This window comes from Perna viridis, chromosome 12, assembly GCF_037379345.1.
Source record: "Perna viridis isolate PV_CMFRI_1.1 ecotype Kerala chromosome 12, ASM3737934v1, whole genome shotgun sequence".
NCBI lineage: Eukaryota > Metazoa > Mollusca > Bivalvia > Mytilida > Mytilidae > Perna > Perna viridis.
In genome coordinates, this window is record NC_142456.1 from 14,176,504 (window position 1) to 14,188,331 (window position 11,828).

General features: G+C 31.1%; 1 protein-coding gene and 1 long non-coding RNA gene across 2 annotated transcripts; both read right to left on the reverse strand.

The window, feature by feature from the left end:
• Positions 1-1,714: 1,714 nt before the first annotated feature.
• LOC148601308 (uncharacterized) lies at positions 1,715-5,990 on the reverse strand. Its single transcript, XM_088555707.1, has 2 exons — positions 3,502-5,990; positions 1,715-2,145 (listed from the first exon to the last, which is right to left on the reverse strand). The coding sequence occupies exons 1-2, from the start codon at positions 3,554-3,556 to the stop codon at positions 1,715-1,717; spliced, it is 486 nt and encodes a 161-aa protein (XP_088411833.1). The 5' UTR covers positions 3,557-5,990.
• A 1,278-nt stretch (positions 5,991-7,268) lies between these two features.
• LOC148601309 (uncharacterized) lies at positions 7,269-9,399 on the reverse strand. The gene is made up of 3 exons (XR_015917336.1): positions 9,275-9,399; positions 8,837-8,921; positions 7,269-8,240 (listed from the first exon to the last, which is right to left on the reverse strand). It is a non-coding gene; the product is annotated as an uncharacterized LOC148601309 (long non-coding RNA).
• Positions 9,400-11,828: the final 2,429 nt, after the last annotated feature.

The following is an 11,828-nucleotide window of genomic DNA, read 5'->3' on the forward strand; positions in this document are numbered from 1 at the left end:
AAATAGATAAAAAATACCCTCCAGGATTGTTTATATCAAATACTTCCCCTTCTTGTCCTGAGAGTGACGAGAGTCATTTTGTCCATAAGAACACAATAATTATCCACAATATATTAATTTACATAATAAATCATGCTGATTTTGAAAGGTTAAAAGGTTAATAACGACTCTGACACTCATTATAGGTCATAACATGAAAATAAGCAAATGTGTACATCAAATAGGTGCAAATGATATACATGTATGTTGAATGTATGAATGTAGGCGAGGCGACATATCTTATTCAAAGAGTAATCAAGGGAACCCAAGGTTCAAAAGGTAATCAAAAGAATGTAATCCAGACATGGCAAACAGTCATACACAACACAGAACATAAAGTAATTAAAATAATACCAACAAAGTAACAAAAGTAAATGAGCAACTCGGACTCCACTAGAAAATGGGAGCATGGATCAGGTGCACCGGTAGGATGAGCGTCCGGTGTCCGCCGGGTATCTATATTATTTGTTCATTAAATGTTGTGCAACGTATTTGTATTGTATTTTGATTGGTCAAACTCTCCTTACCTTATTACCTGTAATCCTTTTCATATGCATTTCTTAATATTTGACCATTTACTAAGTCTTTCTTAAATCATATATGATCATGAAGTTTAGACAAGTATCATATTTTTTTGCATATAATTGAGAGTATGGATCATTTTAAGTACTGTCATCATTGAAGTTGTTTTAACAAGTGTTCTAGTGGTGACTTTTTACTGCTTGAATCGTTTTATCGGCGGGTGTTTCTAGAAAAGCAGAAGACGCTTACCCTACCGGTGCACCTGGTCAATTCGAGTTGCTCATTTACTTTTGTTACTTTGTATATATGATATTAGTTACTTTATGTTCTTTGTTGTGTATGTCTGTTTTCCATGTCTGGTCTTTGTCCCTGGAATACATTCTTTTGATTACCGCTGTAACCTTGGTTCCCTTGATTACTCTTTTAAGTACTGCCATCATTGAAGTTGTTTTAATAAGTGTCCTAGTGGTGACGTTTTACTGGTTGAATCGTTTTATCGTGGCTATTTCTAGAAATTGTAAGCTTAGTATTCGGATCACCAACATTTTATCGTTTATAACCGAGACTAGGCTAATTGATACTTTCAGTATAATGGATATAGAACCGGAATAAGAAATAGAGAAAGTTGGTTCGTACCATTCATCTGTAATTCAAAATGAAAGTTGACTGATAAAAAAAACCACCAACTGTATGTTTTAACTACCGGGCAAAAGACTAAGACGACACGGAAAGAGAAACAAATAAAAAAATCGATGTCAAAAGTATTGTATTGTCAGATTTTGTTCAAAATGGTTTATTTCCAAATGTTAAAATCATGTACATAACACATTTATATAAAAAAAAACAAAATATAATACTAAAAACACAGAAGCCGCATCACAATACACACACACACCTGCAAAAAAAAAAGAAGAACAATTGTTGAATTTTAAAATATGTTATAAATCACATATTTGGTCAAATTACAGAATCACAAAAACTGTCATACTTCGAATTGAAAAATTATCTTAAGGTAGAGGATCAAATTAGGCTACAAAAATATTAAATCCGTACATCTTCAATGTAAATTAAAAGTTAATATGCCGTCATCATATGAATAATGACATAATGTTTGATATGAAATAAGTAAGAAGTAGCAGTTACCTAAACATATTTAATAGTTTTCACAGCATAGAATGCCGTCTCCCTTTCTACATTCTCCTCCGTAGACATAGCCTCGAGGGCAGGTATCCTCATTACGGTAGCAATCACAATCACTGGGAGGGTAATATGCTGGTGGGGCTCTGTAGGGAGCTGCAGTTGTAGGGGCAACACCGAAAAAGTAGTCCCAGAAAGATGGTGTAACCGGGCGACGTGGTGCGGGGGGTGCTAGTCTGGCTGGTGCTGGTGGTGCGGGAGGTGGTGGGCCACCAGCAGGAAGGGGTGCTGGTCTAGCAGGTGCAGCAGGTGCAGCAGGTGCAGCGGGTGGGGGTGGGGGGCCACCGGCAGGTGGAGCTGCTGGTGGTGGTCCTCCAGCGGGTGGTGGTGGACCTCCTGCGACTGGTGCTGCCGGTGGGAGAGGTCGTCTTGGTGGTGGTGGTGGTACTGTAAGGAAAAACAAAATTATCAAAGCATTTCCTACCAAAAGAAATACTCTTTACGTCTTTCATGTTACACTTATTTTTACACTGCATACATTCATTCCATTAGGGTATGATCTTATCAAAATACGTGTGATCAAGATTTGAAAATTGTGATCTGTGTAAGTATACAATTTTAATAAAGGTCATACAATGTTGCAATTGTTGAGTTTCACTATATCTGTTCCTTTTATTATCAATTAAAAATGTTTGAAGCGATAACAATGGTTTTGAAAAAAGAATATGTGGCAAGTCTTATACAAAGTTCCAACATTTTAAAACGTTATGTACTGGCTCTTTTCAACATGGCAAGAACAATAGATGTTAATACAATATAAGGTGTTTGTTATAATTATTAACTTCTGATTAAAATCACAGGTAAAAGTAAAAAGAAAATAAAACAAACTTTACTTTACAATTGCAAGTAGATATCTTACTATATTGGATATGTCAAAAAGTAGCTACCCTCAAGACAAGGTTTAAAAACCATAAGATCAGTGTAAAAGAGTGTACAGATATAGCTTCACATCTGATACTTACTGGCTAAAATGTTATGAAATAGACTTTAAATTCTTGTATTATCTTATCTTGAAATGATGATGATTTTTTTTGGTATATTTTCTACCTCTGATAGAGTAAACATTAGTAAATGCTTGATCTGTTTTTAGTAATATTTCGTGTTTCTTTACCAAATAGATAAACTTGCACATATTGAAAAACAGATATACTAGTACTTATAACAATTGTCTTTTCTTAAAAAAAAATAGAATAAATAACAGTGGACTTGTTCACAAAAAAATCGTAAGTGTAAAATTATTCGTAAGTTATGACGTCATAATAAATAAGTGTTGTGACATCATAACTTACGACTAATATTACTCTTAAGATTTTTTTAAGAAAAGGACCACAGAGTCACATGTATTTTCCTCTTACTAATTAAAAAAAGTTGTTACAGTATGAACAAAGTAACTCCTTTGTTTTCCGAAGAAATCTGGATACTTCAACGTAAATTTCTACCCCATTTTACGTGATAAATTTCCAGAATAAACCTATACAAGTCTGATGGCTGCCTTTTTAAAAAAAAATGTCGGTACAGTAAGAATTCCGTCAATATTTTGCAAAATAAAGAAATATACGGTTTTAAATGAGTTTTGCAAAAGTTTTGAAAGTTGTAATGCTAAATTTTACAAAATAAAAAAAGGTAGTTTTTAACCAAACTTAAAATTCCGTATTATAAACAAAATTAATAACTACTAGTATTCAAAATGCAAATAAAAAAATGCATTTTTTTTCCAAAATAAAAAAAAATGCAAATACTTACCAGCACAGACGATGCATGCCAATGCAAGAACTAATCCAACGGAAACTTTCCCCATTGTAAAATCGTCTGTATGCCTTAATCAATTAGAAAGAATTAGACGCCAAACAAATTAAAATATTGCCTTTTATACAGGACAGTGCCATAAACAAAGCATCCAATCGGACAGTGTCACGGTAGCGTACACATCGTTTTTTGTTTTTGCCAATCAAAGAAAACAACAGATTAATCTGTCAACAAAGTCTCTGAAATAAATAAGCGGTTATATATATAGTAACAAGTACTAAAAAATAGATGTTAAATTCGTGTTCATACTTGGTCAAATGGAAAATGATGCTTTAAGCTGTTTCAGACGTTTCAAAAATGTTGACTTTTTTGACAAATAGATCCGGTTAGCATGCCTGACTCCCATGTAAAGTCATGTTGCTATACGACCTTGTGTGAAAGTTAAACAAAAAACAATATACAACAACTTCAATACTTTACATATCGAAATTTAGCTTGAATTAAGCGAGGACAAATACGGTATGGGTTCCTTATTTTATAAATTAGTTTTCTCATCAATTTTCAACAGATCACGAACGTACTTGATGCAAAGTCATTCAATATATTAATTATTTTTATCACTGTCCTTCTTTAACAAAATACATTAGATCCATGAGATCTCACCTATTGCTATATTCGGGCACTGATTGGGATATACCATAAATTCAGAAGGTATTACGATGTTTTCAATGTCAGTAGATTCTGTTGGAGAAAGAAAGAATATCGTTTAGCTAGATCCTTTAATCTCAGTTTCCGCTATATCATAGATGACTTATTATCTTTAAACAATCCTAGTTTCAGGGATTTGATACATCGCATCTACCCCAAAGAACTTGTGATAAAGGATACTACAGACAATGTGAAGTCAGCCTCATATCTTGACCTACACTTATAGTCTAGTCTTTGTCCCTGGATTACATTCTTTAGATTCTCGCTAGAATCTTGGTTCCCTTGATTACTCTATCATTATTGCAAAATGCGAGTGACTTTAATATGAAATAATAAAAAAAAAAATGCAAATGAAAATCGCATTTACAGCTAAACGTTGTCAGCATCAATATACAAAACGTATCATGTTATAAACAACAACACCGTTTTCACAAATCTTACTAAAATAATTAGAGAATCATATTAATCATGTTAATCACCTGTCATAGATTAAATATTTTTTCTATTTGCCTTTCAATGTTCTACGAACGTATTTGAAGACTAATTTTCTTGCTTTATTTAAAAAAAGAGTAATCAAGAATACCAAGAATAAGGCCGAAGTCGAAATAATATAAAGGATAAAGTCTAGCCAGGGAAAACGGAGACTCACAACAAAGAACATGAATATGAAAATAATACGTAGAAATAAACAAAAGTGAAAGAGCAACCCGGACTCCACTAAAAACATGGACCAGGTCCACCGGCAGGGTAGGCATCCTTTGCTTTCTAGAAAACCCGACGAGTTGCTCATGAAATGTCACGTTCGAATTAACGAAAGAGGAAAGGAAAAGGTTAGCGTAAAGCTAGTGTTGGCAACTAAGTAATATGTAAAGCTGATGTTCCTCGAGAAAAAAAAACAAAACAAAAAAGAAAGAAACAAACAAAGCAATAATTGAAAGTTAATGCGAATTTATAGGTTTGCAGGTCAATGAAGACTCTCACACAGTTCGGAGGTCATAACACGAAAATAGGCGTGATTGGACACGTTAGACGTGTCATTATCACTTATTAATGTAATCATATTGTTCGAACGACAGTTTATTTTTTTTCTAATCGCTTGTCTGTCCCCAACGCCTTGTATTTACCAGAAGAAAACATTGAGAGTTGTGATATTAAGGGCATTTAGTATTTAATATTTGACCTTTGAACATTTTTTTCTTAGCTAATACTTATTTGTGGTACACATTTTCCTTTATCCAATGTAGCGATTCCCACTATTCTCCATAATTCTGTTTAACTCACCTTAAAATGTTGTTTGAGACGTTTTTAAGAAATCCTTGTTATCGTTTCTAAGTTTTTAATAGATAGCACCTAATAAGACATAACCTTTGTAAAATCAAGAGAAATAATTTTCCCGCCAAATTTAAGTGCTTATATCTCAAAAAAACGAGTACATAGACCTATCATTTTTCTACTTGCGTTGTTCTAGCATGAAAGATCTTAAAATATTTCACAACTCTTAACCTTTTTTATTTCTCAAACCAGGGATGGGTTCAATTACTTTTAAATGTAATTAAATACTTTCAATTACTTTGGAATTTTTGTCAAATAAATTGCATTGCAATTATTTTAATTTTTAAAATGTATTTGATTTTTTTCAAATTCTTTTCAAAATGTAATTAATTACCTTTCAAATACTTTTGAAAGACCACAATATATGACAAATAAACAGAAAAATCCCTAAACAGTTCAGCAGACATCAGGCACAAAATCAAATTGCAAATGAATTTTCCCTTAAAACTGATCACATTAAAAATAGAAAAAAAACAAACATTAAAAAAAAAACACACTATTTAAATATTTTTTTGTTTGACACTTTCTTAATCACTTTCACACCTTTCTAGTTTCAAATAATGTTGTTACGTGGGTGTCTAAATATGACCTCAGGGTACAGGGAGAGACCAGGTTAATGACAAAATATCAAAATGACAGGAACAAAACTAATTAAAGTGTAACAAAAGATCAAAGGTGTAATCAATTTATATTGATTTTTGTCAATATACTCTTTTCAAAATCATAATTGAAAATATAAAACTAATCAACATGGGTTTATTGTAATATTGTTCAAAATATAATTATTTCAATTTATTTTTTTATTATGTATTATTCATATTGTTTAATGTCCTATCAGCTTACACAACTTCCTCCAGAAAACAGTATCAGAAATATTTACTGATCATTAAATTGTAATGTATTTGAAATGTAATTGAAAAGTAATTAAAAATCATTGTTTTCAAAAAAATATTTAAATACTTTGCAATTACTTCCAAAAATCTATTTAATTGTAATTAATTGACATTACCGATTTCAATTACCCCAAACCCTGCCTCAAACAGAGCAGCGAGCATTCTTAACTTTATGTAGACTATAGCGATTCGTAACTCGATGTAACTTAATTTTATGTTGACCTAATGACCCTATTTGTAACTACATTGTTGGTTCGATTGACGATTCTTGTACAATAAGGAAACAAAGGAAAAAAAGTATTGTTTTTTCCCTATACCCTATAAGTGTCATTATTCATAATTTGATGGACTTTATTATCATTTGATTAATAATCAAATGATTTTTTTTATAATAATACTGACCAATTTGTCAATCCCACCTGTACATATGATTCATTCTAAGTATTTTTAAGACGGAATGGTAATGCAAATGTAAAAATGTTTTTGGTTATATATTCAAATTCAACTGTATTGAGTTCGTAGGAATTAAAGTCACAATATCCTGTCGCATTATACATGTCCTTTGCCTCACTCGCATTTTAAAGGTTAGAATGTAATGCTTGTAATACTGTAAATCAAAAAAAAAATAATGTACATTAATTACAATATGTTTTTAAGTTACAGTTTAGTTTACCAAAATATGAAACATGGCATAATTTTAATGTTTGCTTCTTAAATTATAAATCATAAAATTTATAAATATAAATTTGAATATAAACCTTCAACGGATGATACAAAAATAATGGTCAAATTCTGTGATTACGGATATTTTGCTCTTTTAAACATAATGATTTTCATAAATTACAATGCTTTATAAGACAGCGGAACACCATTTCACAACAAATGACACATTTTATGTTGCAGTGGTGACTTGTATTGCACGTTGTGTGATAATGCATTAATTTTATGACCCGCACAATGTCCTTCTCTCACACGTTCGAGACAGTTAGGTGAAAAATGTCACTTATTTTTCAGCCACACATGTACATGAAACATATATAGATTGATTTGGTGTCGTTATCTGTATTAAATTCATGCAAATAAATAGACATTTTGAGGATACCAGGCTAGCAATTCTCATGTCATTTGGTTAAGCCAGCTAAGTGTCCAACTAGGTCCTTTGTGTTTACTGTAAGTCACTTTAAGTTAGATGTCCTGTCTGTCGGTCGGTTGCTTCTTGCGTTAACGTTAAATGCTAATTTAGATTAGAATACGTTGAATGTTCGATTAAGAGGCCGAAAAAATCGTAGATACTATTTTGCACTAATTTGATATATTTGGTGCAACCTTTAAATCATTACTTATTTTAGAAACCTTTTTTTTTGACGTATTGAAGCGTTTTTCATGATTTGTTTATTTAATCTTATTTACTTGACAATTACAGGTGCGTGTTGTCCGTTTTTACCCCACCACAGCTCTGAAATTATCATTATTTAATATTCAAAGAAACATTACGGATATGCTTTATATCAGAAGGACATTTTCGAAAATGAAAAAAAAAAAGAAAAAAAAAACTACGTATAGAAAACTACACTATGCTTCAACACCAGAATAAAAAAGTATACTAATAGAAATCTTCTGATAGATATAGAAAAGGAGGCCTTCCTACTTCTTTTGAACTATTGGATAGATCGATGGTAGTCTACATATACAAAGTTTTTCCATTATTACACCAATGAACAAAACCTATAGTTTTTCCAGTTTACCATCGTTTCGGTATCACCTGAACTTTGTCCATCAAACAGGTCTTTGCCAAGGTTAAAACTGAAAAAATGAATTTACTATAAAAGGAAACAGATGTAAAACATATATGAAACTACGCGAACTGTTGCGAAATGCTTAATGTTACTTTTACATAATAATCATAAATAAGATAGACACTTTTTGTAATTTTTCTAGAATATCCACTTATCATGTCGTTTTAATAGATAACTTAGTTTGTGGCATAATTGATAATTGCACTTTTTAGGCATATTTATATTTATTACTACAAGAAATTGCTTTTTGTTGAAATTTATTTCATTAGTACAAAAAAGCCTGCTTTATGTCGGCGATCTCCATTATCTGGTACACTTTGAACAATGTTTTAGGCGATGTTTTCTTTTTTTTTTCATTTTACCTACTGCCTGATATTTTCGATCCCATGTTACTGTCGTGTCCAATGCCAACGACTCCAATGCCAACCTCCCTGATTCCCACCTTTTTGAAGTGGACGATTTCATTCATGAGTTAGGAGACTCAATAATCACCCTCTCTCATAAGAATCGGACGACATCATTCCAGCCTTGATAATTTTTAGGCTGCTACCGGCAAATTAAAAAATTAATAATAATGAATACCACTGTATACATAAAACTTACACAGTCTTGTAGTTTTGGTTTCCATGTTGTCATTACTTGTAGTTGAACGTACGTTGTGCCCTTTATTTGATGCTTTGTTCTTTTCCTTGATTTGGTTTTTGTATAATAACAGTATTAATGATCTAGCATATAAAGTTTGACATTTGTATCAGAATATAATTGTACAAAAGACACGAAAACAGATAACGGATACAATAAAAAAAGATAATGTATATTGGTGATTTTTTTATCATGTGACTCGATAACAATATTTAAATAGATCTCCGGTGGATTTATATCTATTTTGCCAGATTTATTTCGAACTTGACTTGATTATGGATCGGATAAGTGTTCGGTAATTTTGTTCATATTAAAATTCAAAAATGCATTACTAGTCTAGTGAGACTAACGAAACAGTACAGTGGAATTTGGTGTGGAAACTGACAAATAGGAACTTACCAAAACCAAAGTCAGATGATATTACCAATTGGGAGATATCTTCAATATTGAACAAAAGTGGATTGATATGCATAAAGTCAATGTATAACAATACCATTCACAAAAAAGACTTCCTTGTTTACCACATTCGAAGCTGGTTATGACTATTTAATGATAACGCATAGGATATTAAAAGGGTATTGCTACGGTCAACTGGTTCTCCGGTATTATGCACGTTTGCATAATCATGAATATAAATCCTTTAAGAGACCATAGCGTTTTAAGCTTGTCATTGGTTAAGCATATATATATATATATATATATATATATATATATATATATATCTATATAAATATATATATATATATATATATCCATCCTCCGTTTTGAATCATTTTACTGCTGACAAAATACCCCCAAAATTAACGAAGAAGATTCGTCTGAATAATTTTAGGTGAAAATTGAAGATCTTTAAGATTCCGTTTGCAAAAGTTGTTTTGTTATCTTCTGAAACTGTTACTGGATTAGTTATTTTTTAATAACTAAGTTTCAATGAATTCATTAGAAATTAATAGAGAAATACCAGTCATATATTAAATTGGCTCTTTTTATCTTAGAAACCTAATTTTGGTACAGTTAGTGCTAGTGTTTTTTTTTTATAATACGGTACAACTGTAAGTTACTCAAAACCATGGAACAATGACGATATTACATATGCATGTAATTGACTTTTTAATTTTCTTTACGCGATAGAATACAAAAAAAAAACCAAACAAACAAATAAACAAATAAACAAACAAAGCAAAACAAAAATCAACCCTAAAATAAAATGATGAAAAAAATAATCAAGCATAAATAAAACAAAAAAGCGGCCCTCACCAAAATACAATAATACAACATGTTTTGATAAAATGTTATTTCATATACAATAACTGTCTTTATTTCATGACTTTGTTATTGACTAATTTCTAAGAATGGGTTGACTTAAATATCGTACTAACTGCTGCATAGTGCATTGGATATTTGACTTGGAATAGACCAGTTACACATTAATCATCTTGTGGTTATTATATATCTGTCTCCCTTCGTATGATATATTTATGTTCCGTCTGTCACCGATCTGGTTAGTATAAACAGCTGACTTGACAGATATGTGAAAACGATGACCAGTCAAAGCGTCATAAATTGGCAGTGTGACCAGGAAGAAAGGGTACTTCTCACTATTCACCTCGTAAAAGAATGATGTTTGTCCATAAATGTTAGTCAACTAATTGATTTCTAAAATTCACTGAGGTGTCACTATATCAACAATTACACCACAAAAAAGGCCAACTCAGACTTGGAAGGAAACAAAACGTGCTTAAGAATTCAACTCTAACTTATGGACATAAATTATTAAGATTGTGTTAGGGAAACAGTTTCATATATTGCTATTTTTAGACTAGAAAAAGATAACGGTATTGGTAAAGCATCATGAAAGGACTCTAGTGTAAAATATTATCTGTTATCATCTACAATCGTCTCTCCAAGTAAAAGCTTTATGCCATTTTTTGAAATAATTATAGCATTTTTTTTTATTTATATCGTTATTAACAGTTTTCTTTACAGATAAAGTATACATCATTGTTTGTCGAAAATTATAGCCAGTCTGTACAAAAATATTGAAGAAGAATTAACGTTTTCATTGAGCGAGTTAGAAGTGGTAAGGTCTACATTTTACAAAGTATATCAAACACATTAGAAAACATATCTAAAACACGTGCCTACTATGTGATAACACAAAAAGAAGTTATCGGGCTAGCTTCAGATATTAGAAAATATTTAACAAATGCGGCAATCGAAACGCTTGGTAAAACTAGAAGTCGTAAAAACAGATACAAACATGAGAGCTTAAAACTTGATATTTCATCTATCCGTCCTTAAACATTTCATGAAACTCGGAACCGGTTTAGTGAAAAAAATTTGCTAGAAATAGATTTGTTAAGCTAGAAAAAACTAAAAAGTAGCGCTACCAAAGCTTACACTGATTCTCCCCATAAATTAATTTAAGAGACATGTAAAAGAAAGAACTGGAGCTACATGGAAACTCTTAGATGATATAAATAATAACTAGGCAAAATTTGCATGAAATATTTCCATACAAACTCCTTATAAATACAAAATTTATGGTTGAATTCGGCAAAGATTTGAGAGGAAATTAAAAATGTACATCAAAACCGAAAATGAAAAAAAACTTATTTTGAAATTTCAGTGATATATTATAGGCATTATATAAGTATGTCTCACGTCGTTCAATCTAAAACTTTTCAATTTAATACAAGATACTAGCTAACAGGAATAATAAGAGCAATATATACATAAAAATGGTGTTCAGAATGTGAACCTGGTATTTTTTTAGATGCATTATACTTATATTAAGCTTCAGTATGTTTTTTACTGCTAAACTAAATGATAGATTGAATAACTACGCAGATTAAACTACTAGCTTGCTTTAAAAAAAGGCATTATACTATCGAACATATATGTGTACTGTATGCACTTATTACTTTATTAATTTATTTTTTATTCGTTACGA